A 21,584-nucleotide genomic window follows, 5' to 3' on the forward strand; every position below is an offset into this window, starting at 1 on the left:
TTCGTAACATCTTTCTCCTGAAAAGACTCTTTGGTGCCAAACAATCTAATTGAGCTCAAAGTGAATTGTTTTCATCTTTGGGGTTATTAATTTATCTCTCCTCTATCCAAATGCTTATTTTAACAAAATGTGAAGAAACTTAATATCTCTGACATGTCTCATCCTCTGTCAATATTAGCTGAAACTTGCCAATTGGCTGAAAAGTTGTTGGTAAGGCGCTTTCAGACAGACGCACTCAGACAGTGTGGTTGCATAAACCTCATTTCCTTAGGAAAAGAGGCTAAAAATTAATAACTGTCCCCATGTATTTTTAGAACAGCCCAATCTTGGGAGTTCACCAAATCCTAAAGATAATTCTGTTTAATATTAGTGCACCTCCATTAGCAACTTAAGCTGTTCCATCATATTATCCAGTTGAACATGCAAGCCTCAGCAGTAAAAAGGACATTCCACTTTAATAAAACTAATAGTTCTTGAATTTCTTCCCTTTAATACTGCTCATCTTTTGGTACCCAAAGTTTATCATCATAGACAATACATCAACTTAGTAGCTTGTATATAGATGAAAAGTAACTACTGCAGTTCTAAATTGTAAAACTCATCAGTTTAATTTCTGTATAAAATGTCCAAATAAGTAATTGTTATGCTGGCAAGGAACACCCTGAATCCAACAAAAACAATTTTAAAAAGCCCTAACTTACCCTTATGAAAGCACATCATGTCCAGACCTAAGCTGTGACATCAAGGTCAAAACCAGAATCTCGAAAGCAGTCATATGCTTATAATTACTCTGAACTTTACTTGCTGCTCATGTTGATCATATTACAATCACATCATTGGAAAAAGCAAAATATCTGCTTGCATTCTAGAGATAATTGTGGGAAGGAATAGAAATGGGAATTTGACGATCCCTTTGAGATAAACAGTTATAAATAATGGGCTATAGGCTCCATTTACAGACAAAACCAGAAGCAGGAGAACACTATGCTAGCTTACTTGCTATATATATTAGTTTCACTGAGAGCTGCTACAGTCAAAGAACCAAAAGATATGCAGGCAAGTGCCCCACAGTCATTAAAAGCAACCACTAGAACCTTATATTTTTGCCTTTTAATGTTCTTTGCATCAGCAGCAGCTGTATGCCAAACAAAAATGGAATATCAGCCAGAATGGTTACTCTTAATTTCTTCAATTGCATTAACAGAACACGACTACAGCATTTCTTACATGAAGTTGAGGGAAGTGAAAAAAAATGAGAAAGCAAAGTTTGCAGTGGAACAATAAAAGAAAATTGCAATTTTTAATTTGTCCCAATAATCTGAACTCTTCTTTTTGTATTACTCATGGTGACATAGACTTCTGTACGTAGAATCTTTTCTAAAGGAAAAAACCCTTAGCTGGCCAGCCCCCATTTTCCAAACATGTTCTTCATCTTCTGTACTTTCCTCCCAAAGTTATAAGTTAGTGATATTAATGATATTGTTCATATTTTTGTAAGGATCATGCACTTTTAAATTACTCAACAGTAATTCCTTAGATGAGTTGTTTTCAACAAGTTGCCAGGAACGTGTATGTGTGTGTGCCTCCCTATGAAGAAGCTGTCGGAGTCCGTATGAAGGAGGGGGTGGGTAATTAGGGCATGTTCTCATACGCAACTGAGCCATCACCACAGTTCTCTGGTGGCAAAAGGGAGAGCTCTCGCTCATCCCATTCCAGTCTTGGCCAACTGGCTACTACTGGTTCCAGCTTTTGACACCTTACTCCTTAAGGTATCAAAAGCTACTCACTTTCTTGCTGGGCTAGATTTCTGCCATTACAATGAGTTGACTTAGCTTAGGAGGGCTATAGCGAATGCCAGAAGTAGCACACATTATGCAGGAGAAACGTGTGGCCAGGAGAGAAAACAGGAAGGTGAGAGAGGGAACCTTCCCCTTTTGGTACTGGTAATCCATTATGACAGCTCTTGTGAAACCACACTCTAAGGAGGACATTCTCCTTATCTTTCCCATGCAGTCCACAGAGAGACAGACAGCATCCCCTAGGAAGGATTCAGAGCAAAAGCTCTTATTCTCTCTGAGTCACCATTTGGAGGAGTTGTTTCCCCATAAATTATAAGGGAGCCTGGAGAGCAGACTTTGTTGCTAGGCAAACTCTGCATTTGTGAAATGTTTTGCAGTCAAACCAGGTGGTCTGCAGTACTTGCCAGATTATTTGCAGTGTTACTTTGCAATTATTCCATACAATTTTATATGACAATTAACAGGTGATTATGATCCACTAGGAGCAGTAAGAGAACAACACTGGACAGTACTTCAAGATGCTGAATGTGTATTACTAACCTGACAGAAGACCATCCACTTTTCCCTGCTGGGCTAAATTGAACTGGCTCAGTGATCCAAGGATACCCAAGGACAACTAAAGTTGGCAGGAGCAAGCTGAATGGATAAGGTGGATAAGGGGAGCAGAGCTGGAGGTGGTCTGTTAGCAACGGGCTGTTAGATCAGCTCACCCCATCCCACAGGAAGTTATGGACTGTAAAGATTGGTCTAACTTTTAAATGAGAACAAGGCCCAACACTTATTCAACAAATGGCCAAACCAGCACAAAGTAACCTGGAACAGCTGCAAGTTCTCAAACTTTCGCAGTGTTACACGACAAGAAAGTGGCAGGTCTGAGAACACAATCTAAGAGGCCCTCTCATGGGCCTCCCTCTTGCCTTAGACTTGCCTCCCTTTTCAACCAGCCTGTGGTTTCTCTAATGACTGCCAGCAAGCCTTCCAGCTGTGCTAACTCCAGCGGTGATGCTGACATCCGTTCACTAAGAACTGGACTGAGACCAACAGCTCCTTTTGTATCTCCCCACAGTCATTACTACTTCTTTACTATTAACTTGGATGAGATTCAAACCAGTTGCCTATGGGTGAAAGGTTCCTTCTCCTGTCATGAATTCCACGCTCCCTCTTTCCCCTAGCTTCCAGCTGTCATCTCCTACCCCTTCTTCCTCCCAGTGGTGCTCTCTGAGCTTCTTGACCATTTTCAGCTGTCCCGCAGTTCCAGCTCCTTGTGCCTATCCATCCTTCTAGTCTCCAAAAGCTGCTAGTCCTTGTTTCTTTGTCCTTCCTGCTTAAGTCTACTTCTCTTTGTTCTTGAGCTAGCCTGCTCTTGTATCACTTTTTCTCCAGTTTCAGCATCACTGGCACCAGTCTCAGTTTCTACGACACTACAGTCTAGCCTTCTGTCTCTTGGTCCCAGGTTCTCCTCTGTCCCTGTTTCACCAAACTCAGTGTAGCCATTTTTTCTGCTTCATCACTTCTCAGTCCAAGTGCTGCCCACCCAGGTTCCCTACAAGTTTCAGGCCTTTAACTAAAAAATTCAGCTACGCAGCCAACATCAGCTGAAAAGACAAAAATTAGAAGTTGCTGGGTGTTCCAGAGAAATGGAAAAGACAGGACAAGGTGGTTGGACTGCAGTGAGTAAAAAAACAACAGGGCGTATCTGAGGGGAAAAAGTACTATGGATCCACCTTGCTTGCTGAGATATATGGCCAGTTAGCCTCAATGCAAATTTGTGCAAACTCAGTTGTTTTCTCGCTGGGACCTGAGCCGATGGAGCTGTGCAGTACAGGGCTCCACTGTAATGCAGACACAGCCTTAGGCTGACAGAAGGTGGCCTCTATCACGGACACTCAAAACAAATTAATGTACAACAGCAAGCAGTTACCTGGTCTCCCTGAACACAAGTGAAACCATACTGTTCTCTTATCAGTCACTACTTACATGCGTGAGTCCACATGGGGGCACATATAGCGATCCTTTTCTTTCAATAGGCTTGAGTTGCACCTTCCTACTTCTGGGTCTGTGCCTCTACAAATGTGGCAGAAAAGCTGGACCACCTCCACCCTTTGCCTATGACCAAGGCGGCCCGCAAAGACTTGGCAGTGCAGCATTCTCCACCACAACCACGTTCTAGCATTTTGAGCACACACCTTGGATTCAGATTTTGATTTATGATCATTGCTATCTGGCATCTAAATGGGGGTCAATAATCTTATTATCAGGAAAACTATCTGGCTTTACACCTCCCCACTCTGTTCACATGTATGCGAACATGATATTTTATCCAAATGAATACACTATTCTAGACTATAATTGAGCCATCCTACTTGTAATTAAATCTATATATGTTTCAGAAATGTAAACTCATCAAATGAGTAAGGCTCCACTTACAATTAAATGATTTAAATGTGTGGATTTGCCAAGTAACTTCATTACCATACGTAACTCATCACCATACGTAACTCATCACCAATACATATTGTACTTTTCATTCAAAGGATAAAATATGTGGATTATACCGTAATATCTTAACATGCAGATATGAATTAAGCAAGTGCATGTCTGAGTTTAGAAATCAAATTCAAACCAGGCACGCACTTCTTTTTCTGGACTGAGGACCATGTGGCAAACAGCTGGACTCTAACATATATTGATATCAAGTACCTTGAGGCCACAAGAAGCAGTTGGTTAGGATCAATGTATGGCTATTGCATGTCACAGCTGTTTCTCAAGCCATCACCTCATTCTAGCTTGTCCTCTAACCCGTTCTTGGGAGTTAAGTATTTCACAGTACTTCCACTGAAGCTGAAAATTACCTAAGTGAGAAGGTTTTTCAGGACTGGGAAGGAGAATTCTCAAGCAAACCCACTCACCTCTTCAAGCATTTTGTTTTGAAACCACAATTTTAGCCTGGAATAAATTCACTAAAATAACACAAATTCCAGATTTAATTGGGCAAAAATAATTCACGTTTCTAAGATATATTATGAAGTTCCTTAAGAAGTTAAGAAGCCTGAGTTTACTCCCTTAAAAGAAACTTGAAGTATCAGGCACGCAACAAATGCCACACGAGATGAGGTTATTTTGCTAATTCCAGAATGCAAGAGAAGGTCATCTCCTGGAGCACTTGCTGTTCCCTCTACTTGTCTGTTAGGTTCTTTCTAGCAGAACTGGCTCCAGATCAGAACAGAATCCGGTCCCTCTTGGATAGAAACTTCCCACAAGTTTGTACATGAGTTATGTGATCTTTGTGGCATACGAAGGACAAAAGGACAATGAAGGGATGCTGCACATCCAGCTCCTCCAGGCTACACAAATATCGGCTACACAAATATCAGCTACATACTTGGAAGACTGGATTTGTTATGAAAATAGTCATCATCAGATGAACTCTACATAAATTACCCCAAAACCACAGATAGAGCATGGGAAACTTTTTTAAAAAAAATCAATTATAGATTGTTCTCATTTTAAAATTAATTGTATTTTAGATTAGCACTTTATCAATTTAACAACATTTAATGATATTTAATGTTCTATAGCATGTTCTTTCCAAAACATAAACTTGTTATATAAATGAACACGCCATGTAGTTATTGGGATAATTATTAGGACATATATTCTTAAGACAAATGCTGTCTAAAAGCTACGTTTAAAAAGTTTCCTTTCAAGAAATTTCAAAGAAAAAACTTTTAGAAGAGGTAAATTTACATATTCTCTCATTTACATTAGGAATCCTAGTACTGTTAAAAATAAGAGTTTTCTGTTAATAATACCAATATTTTCTCCAATTTTCTAGTGGGGGGTGTGTAGATATTTTTTTTATTATTATTTTAATACCCATTGCAGAATATAAGTACATATTAAAGGCCAGCCTTCAGATAAAAGCAACACAGATGATGAAACAAATGCATTTTAGCAAGATTAATAAATCCTAACCTCAAATAGGCTTAAATCATGACTATTCACATATTTAAATCTACACAAATTACAACTGTTTAAGCCTTAGGAATTATTATATACTATAAGCATAGTCTTTGAAAGAGGCCCTATCCTTTCACTTGACAAAATTTCATTAATCAAAAAATCCTTTTAAAAAACCCATATATGATTTTGAGAGGTGAAAGGATGCAAGTATTAGTAAGACCGTCTATTTTATGCCAAATAAAAGCATTACGATTTGTTCTTATAATTACCATATATTTCTCTGGGCAGTCCCTGACTGCAGTAACTGATAATGGTTTTTCCAAAATTCAGTCAAGCCATAGAAAAGTTCAGCTGAGACAAAGAGAGTAATTTCAACACTCTGCGTTTCTTTAGGACATATGCTAATTTTACAATAAAAGCAAGGACTTTTGGCTCAGTTTGCATTCACTATAGCCAGTAAAACTTCCTCTTGCCTCAGTGAGAGCACAATTGGACCCTTTCTACAGCTGACAAATTATCATTCTGTTAAAAGCATTCAAAATAGCAACTGAAGTCTTGCTGAACTTGACAGATACTATAAGCAGCTAAAAGAAAAGAGTAACAGCTGTATTAATATATTAACCACTGTTTTAGAAGAGTAAATGGAAGTCTTAATTTCCTCCTTGTATGTACTATATGCACTGTATAATGAAAACCTTCTTGCTAAATTTGTACTCATTATGTGTTCACAACTGTAAATTAATTCAAATTAGTAACGTCATGATTAAATGTTATTCCAACAAATTAATTGTTCTGGCACTTCAGCATGAGCAAAATGGACTTATAAAAATGTGACTTGTCTGATAAAAGCTAACACTTCCGCATCTCATGCTAAAAACAACAGTGTCTGAAGCTAGAACAATGTGAAGCAGCTAAGGCAGCAATAAAAAAAACCATAAGCGCATAGGAATTCCCCTCAGAAATATCAAATATACAGGGTACATCTTTGAAGGCAAATATAAAGTGAAGAATAAAAAGCCGTCCTCTGGAAATGTTAATGGATACAGCAGCTGATCCTTTGAGAAACCAGCTTTTCCATTGCTTTCAATGGGATTATCCATGCAACAGGTTTTCAGCCTGAGAGCTCAAGTACTATAATTTATGGCTGATTGAGTGGACAGTTTCAGATTTTTCTTACACCAAAGATCATGTGAAAACATAGGTACTTACACAGTAAAATGATAGATAAAACACTTCCATCCACTGGGCCTCTCCAGGAAGTTGTAGACATCTCCCTGCGTGCTAGTTTTAGTTAAATAACGGCTATGGAAACACTTTGTTGTACAGGCCTTGTGGATGTCACTTTCTGTCAAGGCTGCAGCCTTTGTGCCTTCCTCAGAGTTGCGGGGAATCCCGGATCCATTGTTCACTGGGGTATCGGGATCCAGCGCCACGGAAGAATACTGCATACTGCTTAAATTCCCCCTGACTTCCAGCAACGCTGCAGATTTCCTATTTCCATTCAGACTGCTAAGCTGGGAAGTGGTGCCTTGAACCTGTCCACAGAGGTTATGCATCGGGTGCCCAACAGTTTCTCCACTACTGCAGGACATTCTGTAACAATGCACAGGTATTAGTAAACCTGATCAATATTTAAAATTATAAAGAAGGTATTGTATATCTTCCCTGCCCATGGTGTTCTCCAGCAGCTGATAGGATGACTTTCTGGTGCTATCACGGAGCTTCTCTGTGACAGGAGTGTGAGCTGTCAGCCTGTCACCTGCTGTCACTCACAGCCTCTGAAATTAAATCAGGAAAACATATTAGCCAACAACACATGCTAGACACCAGAAGTAACAGAAGGCTGGGAAAGGAAAAAGGCTATGACTTCTGGAGGAATAAAGAAAATTAAGATTCAAAGTTACATTTATTAAGAAGGAAGCTTAAAACTATTTGCATAGTGCGACACTAGTACAGTAGCAGTTATCTTGAGAGCTGATCCTATAATATTATTTTAAGCTGAGCAGTTCTTGAAGTTTCCGGATTAGAGATGGAACTGTGAAAATCTCCTGCAATTTATAAACTTGCTGTTGCCTGAAACACACTAGGTTGAGGTTTTGAACTTCCACACCTACGCCTCAAGAGATCTTATCTAGAGTGCCAATGTTCCAGAAATATTTTAAGACTTGAATAAATTTTTTTAGTCAGCTCATGGGATCTGATCTTGCAGTCCATGGTACTCAGGAACAATTTTTCTCAAGTGTAAAATGGAGGATGCCATTAATGATAACTGTCACTGGGAGGTTAATATTGTTAAAAGGGAAAAGATCAAAGACTTCAGGACTGATTCTTGACTTTTTCTAAAGCATTTAATGTTTGCTGCTAACTTTTCTACTCTCAAGCAAGTACCTAGAGAAAACAGAATTGAAAATAAGGCTCTTATAGATCAATATATATTTCATGGTACAGACCTAAATCGCTGCTAATACACAGATACTTAGCAGCAATAATAATAATTTTGTAAGACTGAGTGCAGCTGGCTTTCTGAAGTGTCATTTTTTGTACTGCCTCATTTCTTACACACTACCATGAAAAGCTTCCTTATTTAAAATAATCAGGTAAAATGAAAATACGAGAATACTAAAAGTATCATAAGAGGTGGCTTCAACTTCAAAGCACTGCTGATGTTAATGTTAAAATTATGTCTGTAATGTCATATTGTAATGCACTGTAACATATCGCAATATAAATCCCACATGCCTAGGAGTTGCAGCTGACTGCTCCTCTGTCAGAAGAGACTCACACCCACATTTTGAGTTACTTTAGCCTCAGCAGAATAGAGTCATTTAGAGAGACAGCCTTCACCCCTTCTTTTTAAATGGAGCTTATTTTTTGTTGCTGCTTAGAGATCCTCATGTGTAGTAAACGAACTTCCACTGCAGTACATCTGAACAGAGCCCTCTAAGTTACTCCACAAAATATTTACAAGTAGTGGACTTGTTGCAATGTCCTTGTTTCTTAACGCTGGTCATGGTAAGGTGGGCTGATGCATTTCTACATTAGTCTTAGACAGGACCGCTGCCTCATCAGTTCTCTTAACAATGAAAAGCTGGAGGGACCAAACATTAAAGTTAAAACACAAAGCCCTTCATCCCAGTCAATCTACAACAAGAAGATAAGAAACACCTACAAGAAGTACAATCCCTCCATATCTTTCACGTCAGGGTGCTGAGGCTACCTAGACAAGTGCTTGTAGCAAAGGCTGGCTACCTAGCAGTTGCCAACAAAGCTACCTAAACCACATTTGCTAGCCTGTTTAATCAAAACAGGGGATCCCCCCAGTAAGACATAAAGCACAGAAAAACCTGAAACCAGCTGGCAAACAGTACCTTCTTTCTCTCGTCGTGTGCCCTTCTACTCCTCTCTTTGCTGCTGCTCCTCCAGCTCTGCACAGCAGCCTCCCTGGATAGGTGCAGGGAGAGGAGCTGTATCCTGACTCTGCTCCCAGCTTATCAAGTCCCACCCTGTGTAAGGCAGGGTCCCTCCCTTCTATCTGCCTTATATGGCTGCCCTGGGGAAAGGCAGAGAAAGAACTGGGGAACAGTTTTGACAATTTCAGAGACAAGTTACTTCTGCTTCTTCCTGCTGTCAAAACCAGCAATCACAAGCAACAGCTTAATTTTGCTGACGATCGTCCTCCTTTCCCTCCCAGTCCTTTTCTTATCTGCATACGCTTAATTGCAATGGGTTAAGAGTGGCATTTCCTTACTTCACATCTTTTAAAAATCTGAATTAGGTGTTGCTTGTAGCTAGCTGGCGGCTCTGCAGCAGGCTTTCATATTGGGTAAGTCTAAACAGGCATCTTCAGTTGTTTGTTTTTTTCCATCTAAGTTTTGGCAAAACCAAAAGCAGCACTTCATTATGTTACATTAAGTAACGGAAAATCAGAGTTCTCTATTGTTGTTGCCTTTCTGAACTACAGCTCTATTTTTTTTTTTTTTGAACTAATTTGGGGAGGAAGAGAATCCCAAACATAACCATTCCAGCATCAAATTCCTCATTTTATTGTTGAACTTTCTAATCAGGAAGGAGAAAGTGAATACTACTATTTGTCTCTTTTTTCCCTTTCGTTACAGAAAATAGACTATTGTCCAAAAGGCCAGCATTCTGAATATGACTTGCTTCCCTCTCTTCCACAGTCACACAGCCAAGAATGAAACAGAGGTAACCATCTCATCTTTTGCTTTGGCAGTGGGGGAAATGTTGCCATTTACATGGCATTACATGGCATCACACATGAAGACCATTACATGGTCTTCAACTTTTATCATAATTGTTCATGGAGCTGAGGCCTCTCATTCCTTGGAAAGATTATCCCAGAAAGTTACTTTCTTAGTTTCCCAGTAATATTTCCATGACATTAAAAAAAAATATAAATGTTCTTCCTTTCTTTTTCTTACAGTCTGATCAGTCTTACCTTTTTACTTCTCTAAAAATCAAACCCTCCAGAACATTATCCTTGGATGCTGTGTGCCTCTCAGTTGACACTGTGCACAGAACTGAATACAGTATTCCAGACAGTACTGTAGGTGAGCCATTGAGGAGGACTAATACCTGATTAGAGACATAGAACTCATTCTCCAGGTTTTTGCTCATGCTTCTTCCTTGAAAGGCCTTCTGCATCAATTAATACTTTCTTTGCTGTATTAAATTTCCACATAGTAATTTCCTAAATGCAAATATTGTTGTCTGTTCTCACCTATGACCTCTCCTGAACATAACCATTCAAGCTCTAAATAACTAGCCAAAACATATAGGAAAAAAGCATTTACAAAAAAAATATAATTATCTTGGGTATTTTAGGTTTTAAAATCAGTTTACGTTGAGAGAAAAGTAGTACCCAGATTCACTGCAAACACGGAAGCGCAATATAATAGCAGCGGGTCTGAAACCACTGCAGAAATATAACCCAGAGCATCTGACTCCTATTTCTTCATCAAGGAAAAGTGCTAAAGTTTTTTTGTGTTCAGATTTTTTCACACTGAACTGTGGAAGACATGAACTCATTCCTTCACCCACCCCACCCCCCAAATACAGTATATCACATCTTTGGGTCAAACTCTCAAAAGGCAATTAGTCACCTAACTAATTTATGACTTATGTGAAGTGGAAACGCACGATTTCAGGAATGCCTAACTGCTGAAGTTTTCACCAGTAAAATTATATAAGCAATACAATGCCCTGCAACTGCATGTATACAAAAGTGTGGCTTTTATTTATGGCTGGCCTCACATAGCTCACATTTAATCTTGATGTGCCTGATGCAGCCCACATGCTCAGAGCATATCTACCCAACATTGACAGCACTGTATTTAGCCCTAGGCCCAGCAAGCATGATAACTTATAACCAAAAGGCCAGGATGGGGAGGCACAGAGAAATGTCTGTTTTTGAGATGCAGATTTGAATCCCTTTTTGACAAGGTGACACTTCTCAAGAAACCATCCTAAACACAAGACCAAAGACATTTTCCATTGGTATCACCATCACTGTCTCCTCCAGGAGTTGTCTTTTAGAAGAAAAGTGTTAATCAGTCATGCAAGAAACATAAAAGAATAATATGGAACCCAAATGCTAGAAAATATTTTGAATGGTAAACAATAGATGAGATTTGAGAAACATTCCCACACTCCTCTGTTCATTTCAAATTCCATTCTCAGGACCTATATTTTCTGCATACAATGCTCTTAAACATTTGTGAATCCACTTCCAGTACTGCTTGCCTAAAAGTTAGACACTGCTGAGTGCCATGTACCATTCTGGTTTAACTATAGAACATTTTTCTAGCAATGAACATGCTGACACACAAATTCACCGTGTTGTGTGGCTTGAACTGGTTGTGCCAGGCTGCCTATAAGGGGCAAAATGCCAGTTCCTGCTTTCTGCTTGAGCTTCCCAGCCTGGTGAGCCAACAGTCTTACAGAGGACTGTAAACCAAAGCCTACTGTGGGTAACCAGGGATCTTGGAATGGGGTATAGGCTAACGCCCCAAGTTCACAGAACAGTACTCTCTCACTTTTCAATGCTGGACTGCAGATTGAAGATGTGATACCTTTCTTGCAAATATTTTAGATAGTTCACTTGTCTGTAGAGCATTTTGCAATCCGTGTAATGTGTACCATGAATACCATTATTCTTTTTCACAAGGATATGGTGAAGATGAATTAAGACTATTCACACTTGTGTACTGTGAAATTGGATAGCAGATTGTGACACTGTTTCACTCCCAAAAGCTTGACAAGTAAAATATATTGTAGCATTTCATTACATGGGGGATGAGCTGCAGTGCTAAATAGCCTTTTATGCATGTAGGCACTGCTCCATTATTATCAATATAGATAGTCTACAAGCCTGACTATTTGACCCAGAGTAGTATCTAACAATTCTGTAAATCTCTCAATTCCATACTGAATTGCTGTAAGAAAGTAAGATTGATTCCTCCAGTTATGCAGATTGTTTTATCCATTCAAACCCCCCCCCCAAAAAAAAAAGTTACTGGACATAAAATGCAAGTTCTTCAAAAAATACCTGACATTAGTAGCAGCTGTCATGTGAAGAAAATGTTGGTCTCCTATAAACTAAGCTAGATCTTATACTTTAAAACATGGTTGTTACACTGACTCTAATGAAACAAATTCTATCCATCTGGTGGAAATATTAATTAATTAATTCACATGATCATTATAGGGAGAACTAGTACCAACATCCAGATCAGTTTGTCTGTCCCCACCAAACTCATCCTTTTCATTTTTTGAAATTTAATCAAAATTGCAAGCATAAGGACTGAAATTTTCTTTTGGGAATTTCTGTCTTATTCTGGTTTTGACTGGTTAAAAAGCTGTTCAGCAACCTTTGACCACAAAGACAGGAAAAATAGCTAACTCTTTTAAAATAAAAAACACTGGCAACAGACATATAGCAATCCCAAACTGAAACCAACTACATAATATTTCATCTTTTGCTTATTCTGTTTCACTTACCTTTTCTGTTACTCCAATCATCCACTGTATCCAGGCAAACTCTTCTGTTTCGTGCAATGAAAAGGGAAGAAGTGCTGGTTGCAGTGGCAGGTACAATCATGCTATGAAATGTTTCATGCTAAAGCACTGGGCAATGTGGTGAAGATGCAACCCAAAGGGAAGGGTGAGAAGGATACCAATGCAATGTATCTGTTGACGAAAAGAGTGCCTTCATTTGAAGGATTCGGTTTTCAGTCTGGAAATAGTAAGACCACTGTATACACCCAATGGTATTGCCCACAAATGCAGTTCCTGTGGCTGTCCTCGGCCAACAGGAATGACAAGAAGAGGAAAGCACAATGGCTTTTATGTTAAAAGCACGCTTGGATTCATTCCCTTCCAGAGCACGCTCGATGGCGCGGAGGAGATTCAGCACCCTGGAGAGAGCCAAGGGATCCCGCCCAGCCGAGCCCCCACCTCCCCTCCCCACCCCCAGCACCCTCCGAAAACTACATACATACACCCACCACCTCTTAACTAAGAGGGAACCTTAATCGTGTTAAACTCCCACAGAAACGTACAAGGCATTTGACGTGCAGAAGAGCTCCCAGATCATGTCCCCCACAAGCGAGCAAGGTCCACATATAAAGTTTTCTTCAGTTAGTCCCAGTAAAAGAAGGGAATTCTTGTTTTCAAAATGGTCCTTCAAATTAGGTTGCTTGGGAAACTGGGCCAGCAACTGCACTAACACTTGTGAGCTCCTGTCCTTATTTCTATTTACCCTTAAATCAAGAGTTATGGGCTAGTGTGTCCTCATACAGTTGAGTGCCTCTGTGGGATATTGACTGTCACTATGGGAAGAGTATCATCCTTCCGTATCAGACAGTTTGCCACCTGCCCCCCATATATTGTGTGCCTCTGCCTCTCCATTTGGTATCCTGTTGGTACTTTATATTGTCTCCCACTACAAGGAGGGAGGAGACAAAAGCTGGAGAATCAGGGGAAAGAGTTGATAAAGGAGTATGTTTTCCTCTGTAGGAAGGAACCGTCAAAAGTATTCATTTCCATGACTTTTGCACCATAATTCAGTCAAGTTTCAAGTGCAAAAATTTATATCAGATGCTGTGCCAATGCCATTGTAGGCTGTACGTGCTATGGAAGCATACGCCACTCTCACCTGCACAGAGCAATGATCTCTTTGGTTAACAGTTGTATGGTAAAGAAAATGCTGGGCCCAGTAAAACGAGATCTGATATTCAAGAGTTCAAGAGATCCATAGCAGAAAGGAAATAATTCTGGGATGTCACGGCTTCAGGCATCATTGTTCTAGACCCCACTGAGCACACCACTAGTCACGCACTGTGACAAAACAAAGGGGACAAATTATGCAACCTTGCTAATTATACTGTCATTTCAGCAGGCTTTTGGAAAGAGTGGAATTGTTAAATTGAAATATTGACAATAAGGAGAAGTTTATTTCATGAAAGTGCATTTTCTAACTTGTCATTATATGCTGATTAAGAAAATTTTGTTTATTGGAAGCCAACATCATAGGGTCCTGATGCTGTTTGCCATATTAAGCACTATTGTAAATCAAGCAATAATTATAATGCATTCCATACAATGCTGAAGCCAAATTCTGCTGATCTCATGTTATTCTACCTGGACAATAGAGAACAGTTTGGTGTGCAGTTTAAAGTGTGCTTGGTCTTTAAGTTTAGTGCTCTTTACTAGGTCAGCAGAATTCTAATACTAATTATAATGATACTATATCTTCATAGAAACCCATAGTATTTTTAATACCCGGATAAATAAGAATAAAAACACTAAATAAATTGTATGAACAAAAAAACCCCACTACCACATAGGGCAAACTGTTGATATGCTTATGTTGCATCAAAGGAAGACAAAATTAGTGCTTGAAATATTGTACCTGTTCTAATTGATGAAGAGGTATCAGTTATCAGTCATGGAGAGCCTTCAAATAATAAGAGACAATATAAATTCTTGTACAGTGAACCTCAACTGTTACTTGATTCCTAACTTCAATTATATTGAGTGTCCTAGCATTGTTTTATTGGGTTAGTTTAAATCATTAGTGATGCATTGGAGGAGAAGGATACTGTTATCGGTACAGAATGCCATTAAAAGTGGATGCTTATTACAAGTATATTTGAACAGACTGATCAAAATATAACTATTGCTTCAGGAGAGACTTTTTGCACAGAAGCTGTGCGTTTTAACTGAAGAGAGAGTTTGGAAAGATGACAGTGATCCTTTAAGGATAAGTACAGTTGAACATTTTTACATTTACATGTATGAGTTTAAAAAGCCAATTAAGACATTTTATTAATTTTAGTTAAAGATTTCCATAAAGCTTTTTTTCTGCAGGCTGTAGGCTCTTTTATACAACCTGTAATTGATTATCAAGGCCCCAGTAATCTTCTTAAGGAAACTGCGGTGTAAATTAGTAATGTGATCACTACAGCTGATATTAAAGAGATGTAAACTAGACTTGAAGCTCATAATGTAACAGATCCACGTTACCTTCTCCTTCTGTACTAATCTGGAGTCTGAGGCAGTAATTCTTCTGAAATTATACACCTCATTCCCAAAACAGAGAATATCCTCAGTGACAAATCTCCTATTTCTTACTTCCATCTCCTGTAATTTTTTTAATACAAGTGTCTATTACTCTCTTTGGTAGTTCTAAATTCTATACTGCTTCTAGAGTATGTAGCATGCAGTGCACATGTGCAACATGACCAGAAAGTCAGGCTTCAGTATTCGTAATCTATTCTGCACAGATCTGAAGAGCACAATCACAGGCAGACTGGCCAAGCGCCTTCCCACTGTGTTCCAAGCAATCAAATTAACCCAGGTTGACTTAGATTTAGTACAGGCAGAAGGGTATATAGCTACTCGGTAATTACTGTGACACTGCTCTGTGCACTCAGAATGTTAACCAGGGGTGGGATTCAATCATAGAAGCAAATTCCATCATTCACCAGTAAATTTTTGCTTTCTGAGTGATCAATGTGAAATTGAATTTGACTGGGAAAATGAAAGAGGAACCATAATATCTTAGCCACAATTAATGGATGACAGAGCCCTTGTAAATGTTGGCTTTTTCACTACAGTCAGGCTAGTCGTGGATGGGAAATCACAAAAATGGAAAGAGGAAGGAAAATACTAGTAACATAATCTATCATTAAACTATATACAGTAAACACCTACGTATCTTACATCTCCAACTCTGAGTTTCTAAATAACATGTCTGTTCTTCCTTCTCCAAGTGACAGAGGAGTCAATGAGGAGAGGTGCTGTGCTGGACCTTTTTCTCATCAACAAGGAGCGGTTAGTGTGGAATGTGAAGCTCAATGGCAGCCAGCGTGGCCAGCAGGCCGAGGGAGGTGATTCTGCCCCTCTACTCCACTCTTGTGAGACCCCACCTGGACTACTGCATCCATCTCTGGGGCCCCCAACATAAGAAGGAACAAGGACCTGTTAAAGCAAGTCCAGAGGAGGGCCATGAAGATGATCAGAGGGCTGGAGCACCTCTCCTGTGAAGACCAGCTGAAAAAGTTGGGTGTGTTCAGCCTGGAGAAGAGAGGGCTCCAGGGAGACCTTATAGCAGCCTTCCAGTACCTAAAAGGGGCCTACAGGAAAGACAGGGAGGGACTCTTTATCAGGGAGTGTAATGATAGGACAAGGAGTAATGGTTTTAAACTGAAAGAGGGGAGATTTAGATTAGATACTAGGAAGGAGTCCTGACAGAAGATTTTGAGCAAACCTCAGTGGCTGTAGAGATCCTTCTTATTCTAGTGCACTTCCTAGACTATTCATATAATTCTCAATTACTGAAACATCAGCAGTTTTTACAGTATCACTAATACAAACAAGTGATAACAGATGGTGATGAATTAGCTGAACATGATGAGTTCAGCAAAGACACTCCGGATCTGAGAAACTTCAGTCCAGTTTTGTCCACCTCTTGGAAATCTGGGACTGTGTTTAGCTTGGCTGAGTCAAGGAAATCTAAACAAAGAAATCTGTGATAAGACACAATTTGATCTGTTTAAAAGTAGCTGTAGAAAAGAGGCTGCCTTGACACTAAGTATTCTGGAGGAAGCTGGAATACTTGAAAACTGTTTATTCTAGCAACTAGAATATCCCATAAATGTTTCTTTTAAAAACCCTTCTGAAACAGACCATTTGATGTTCACTTTCTTGAGTAAAATCTTACATAAGTACCAGTGTGTTGAACTGGGACCATTCTTCAGAAAGCTGACATTTAAAGAATACTTATGACTAACTAGATTCTTTTTTAGGAAAAGCATGAAAAATTTGGAGAGGATTTTAAAATAAATTAATAATTTCTGATACTGCAACCAAACATGTGCAAATGACTCATGCTGAAGTCATGAAACAGGAACTCCTCACTAACACAAAACACCTGCAGCTGGATCTTGATCAGGTACTGGCACTATATGCTTTCAACAACAAAAGGTCTCATGTTACCCTAATGTGAAAAATAAGATAAAATTCAGAGTGGCTTCTAAGTAAGAATGTTGTAGTGATAGTGTACATCAGAAAGTCAGTAAGGCTTAGTATTTGTAAAATACACTAAAGATATTAAGCAGTAATATAAACCAAAGATTTATCAAACTTTACATGTTAACAGCATTCTCCATTTCATCTTCATGTGCATAAGCTGACTTGCAAGGTTTCCGACATGAGAATATAGATATAGATGATATAGACATAGAATTCAGTTAATTAATCTTAGTTTGGAGCAATTATCAGATACTGCTATTAAGAATTTCGGCACATTTTGTTTTGTCCTCTTTCCACCCACTGTTAACAATGGGATGGATATTCCATAATTCAAAATTTGTAAAATTAACAAAAATCTTGTGGAAATCTGTAATTGAAATGTTTATATTGTAATTAGCACTAGTAATTAAGCATTATTCATCATTCGTAAGAACGCATTCCAACCAATAATTGTGTTAAAGCGGATGAAGCCATTGTGAGATGGTGTATTAATAATGAAAGGGTAAAATACATTGCAGGTATGTTGTAATTTAAAAAAAAATAGAAAAAAGCCTTGCCTCCGCCTGTCCAGAGGAGGCAAGGGAATCTTTGGAAGCAGCCTGGCCAACTTGGTGAGGTGGGCTTTAAACTGAAGGACTTGGGAGGTGGGGTCCAAAATGACAATGCTCACGCCATCACATCACATCATATCCACTGGGGGAATAAGCCAGGCCAATCAGAGCAGCAACAAATGTTCCTTAGGTGACTCCCAAGATGAGAACCAGAGGGACAGATACCTCAAGGGTGTGAATGGCTGCGGTGGATTCTCTTGCACCCCTCCACGGAAACCCGCATTCTCGATTACCTCTCTGAAATGCCTGTACACCAAAGCACGCAGCATGGGGAATAACCAAGAAGAACTAGAGATCTGTGCGCAGTCCCAGGGCCATGATCTCATTGCAATTACAGAGACATGGTGGCATAGCTTGCATGACTGGAATGCTGTCATGGATGGCTATGTACTTTTTAGGAAAGACAGGCCAGCAGGGTGAGGTGGTGGAGTTGCTGTCTATGTGAGAGAGCAGTTGAAATGTCTTTGAGCTCTGCCTAGGGCTGGATGAAGAACATGTTGAGAGCTTATGGGTAAGAATTAAGGGGCAGGCTAATATGGGTGACACTGTTGTGGGGGTTTACTACAGACCACCAGAGCAGGATGAGGAAGTCAATGAGGCCTTCAACAGACAGCTGGAAATAGCCCCATGACCACAAACCCTGGTTCTCACGGGGGACTTCAGTCACACTGATATTTGCTGGAAAGGCAACACAGCCAGGCACACACAGTCCAGGAGGTTTCTGCAGCACATTGATGATAACTTTTTGACACAGGTGGTGGAGGAGCCAATGAGGATAGCTGTGCTGCTGGACCTTGCACTAACAAAAAAAGAAGGACTAGTTGGGGATTTGAAGGTTGCGGGTAGCTTGGCTGCAGTAACCATGGAGTGGAGTTCAGGATCCTGCATGGAAGAAGCAGGGCAAAAAGTAGGATTACAACCCTGGACATCAGGAGAGCTGACTTTGGCCTCTTCAAAGACCTACTTGGAGAAATCTCATGGGTTAGGACTCTAGAAGGTAGGGGAGTCCAAGATATTCAAGGACCACTTCCTCAAAGCTCAAGATTGGTGCATAACTTTCTATGAGTAAGAAATCAAGCAAAAGAGGCAGGAGACCTGCATGGAAGAGCAAGGAGCTTCTGGAAAACTCAAATAGAAACAAGAAGTTTACAGAACGTGAGAAAAAGGGACTGACCACTTGGGAGGAATATAGGAACATTGGTGGAGTATGCAGGGATACAACAAGGAAGGCTAAGGCCCACTTGGAATTAAACCTGGCAAGGGATGTTAAGGACAGTAAGAAGGGCTTCAAGTACATCAGTAGCAAAAGGAAGACTACGGAAAATGTGGGCCCGCTGCTGAATGAGGTGGGTGCCCTGGTGATGGAGGATGCAGAGAAAGTGAAGTTACCCAATGCCTTCTTTGCTTCAGTCTTTACTGCTGAGGCCGGTCCTCAGGAATCACAGACCCTAGACATAAGCGAAAAAGTCTGGAGAAAGGAAGACTCTCCCTTGATCAAGGAGGATTGGGTTAGAGATCCTATAAGCAAACTCAACACACACAATTCCATGGGCCCTGATGGGTTGCACCCACGAGTGATGAGGGAGCTGGCAGATGTTATTGCGAAACCACTCTCCATTAACTTTAAAAGGTCATGGAGAACAGGAGAGGTGCCTGAAGACAGGAGGAAACCCAGTGTCACTTCAGTCTTCAGAAAGGGCAAGAAGGACCCTGGAAACTACAGGCCTGTCAGCCTCACCTCCATCCCTGTACAGGTGATGGAACAGCTCATTCTGGGTGTCATCTCTAAGCTTGTGGAGGAAAAGAAGGTTATTGGGAATGGTCAACATGGATTCACCAAAGGGAAATCATGCTTTACCAATTTGATAGCCTTCTATGACAGCATGACTGTCTGGGTAGATGAGGGGAGAGCAGTGGATGTCATCTACCTTGACTTCAGCAAGGCTTTTGACACTATCACCCATAACATCTTCATAGGTAAGCTTAGGAAGTGTGAGTCAGATGAGTAGACAGTGAGATAGATTGAGAACTGCCTAAATGGCAGAGCTCAGAGGGTTGTGATCAGTGGTGCAGGGTCCAGTTGGAGACCTACAGCTAGCAGTATTCCCTAGAGGTCAGTACTGGGTCTGGTCTTGTTCACTATATTCATCAATGACCTGGACGAGGGGACAGAGCATACCCTCAGCAAGTTTGCTGATGACACAGAACTGAGAGGGGTGGCTGACACACCAGAAGGCTGTGCTTGCCTTTCAGTGAGAGCTGGAAAGGCTGGAGAGTTGGGCGGAGAGGAACCTAATGAGCTTCGACAAGGGCAAGTATAGGGTCCTGCACCTGGGGAGGAATAACCCCATACACCAATACAGGTTGGGGGCTGACCTGCTGGAAAGCATCTCTGCAGAGAGGGACTTGGGAGTCCTGGTGGACAACAGGATGACCATGAGACAGCAATGTACTCTTGTGGCCAAGAAGGCCAATGGTCTCCTGGGGTGCATGAAAAGAATGTGGCCAGCAGGTCGAGGGAGGCTATGCTAGTCCTTCTAGTGAGGCCATATGTGGAGTACTGTGTCCAGTTCTGGGGTCCTCAGTTCAAGAAAGACAAGGAACTACTGGGGAGAGTCCAGCGGAGGTCTATGAAGATGATCAAGGGACTGGAGCACCTCCCTTATGAAGAAAGGCTGAGAGACCTGGGTCTGCTTAGCCTGGAGAAGAGAAGACTGAGAGGGCACCTCAACAATGAAAGGGCAAGTGTCAAGAGGATGTGGCCAGACTCTTTTCAGTGGTGTCCAACAACAGGTCAAGGGGCAACGGGCACCAACTGGAACACTGGAAATTCCATCTCAACATAAGGAAAAGCTTCTTTACTTTGAGGGTGGCAGAGCACTGGAACAGGCTGCCCAGAGAGGTTGTGGCGTCTCCTTCTCTGGAGATGTTCAAAACCTTCATGGATGTGTTCCTGTCCAACCTTCTCTGGGTAAACCTGCTTTAGCAGGGGTCTGGACTGGGTGATCTCTGAAGGTCCCTTCCAACGCCTACTGTTCTGTGATTCTGTAAAAGCCAGGAACTCTTGAGCGTGGCAAGACATACAAGTATGTTGCTATGAAATCCCTAATACCTGCACCTAACAGGTTCTGAGAAGCAGAAAAAAATTAAGAAAAGCAAGACTATCTCGTCCAGATTTACAGACATGACAGCATGACCATTTTGTTTCCATATGACAGGCCTGAACCCATTTGCGTTTTCCTGAAGAACTCCTCGGAGCTTTGCTTACAGGGGTTGCTGTCCCCGTTTTGGGGATACGAAGAGCATGCAGGGACCAAGAAGTTGTATTTTTCACTTGTGAGAGGAAGAAACTGACTTCGGGAAGAGGCCACCGGCAGAAATCCCGACCCCACCCCGCCCCTCAGGCCCCGGCCAGTCCCGGAGCCCGGCTGCGCTCCCAAAGCTCACACAAGAGCCACAGACGCTAAAATGGCGGCACCAGGGCGCAGCCGCAAGGCACTTTCTGAGGCACGACCCTGCGTCGCTCGCCGCTCTCTGCTCCGCCCCTCTCCCCGGGGGCGGTAAGATCACCGCCGGGGTTTTGTCCCGCCCTGGGCCCCTCCGTCGGCCCCGCACCTCCCCTCTCGCTTGTGGGCGGGGAGTCGCGACCCTTCGCCTT

At 41.0% G+C, this 21,584-nt stretch overlaps 1 protein-coding gene across 3 annotated transcripts in view; it reads right to left on the bottom strand.

The window, feature by feature from the left end:
- Positions 1-9,240, bottom strand: part of LOC134525097 (potassium voltage-gated channel subfamily KQT member 1-like) — a 516,763-nt gene extending 507,523 nt beyond the window's left edge. For all 3 annotated transcript variants that reach the window (XM_063355594.1, XM_063355583.1, XM_063355574.1), the window contains exons 1-2: positions 9,131-9,240; positions 6,972-7,540 (exon numbers count right to left, since the gene is read on the bottom strand). In XM_063355594.1, the coding sequence (XP_063211664.1) occupies positions 6,972-7,354 (383 nt within the window). In that variant the 5' untranslated portion in view covers positions 7,355-7,540; positions 9,131-9,240. The remainder of the gene's footprint in view (positions 1-6,971; positions 7,541-9,130) is intronic.
- Between the last annotated feature and the right edge of the window lie 12,344 nt (positions 9,241-21,584).

Source organism: Chroicocephalus ridibundus, chromosome 1 (assembly GCF_963924245.1).
Source record: "Chroicocephalus ridibundus chromosome 1, bChrRid1.1, whole genome shotgun sequence".
Classification (NCBI taxonomy): domain Eukaryota; kingdom Metazoa; phylum Chordata; class Aves; order Charadriiformes; family Laridae; genus Chroicocephalus; species Chroicocephalus ridibundus.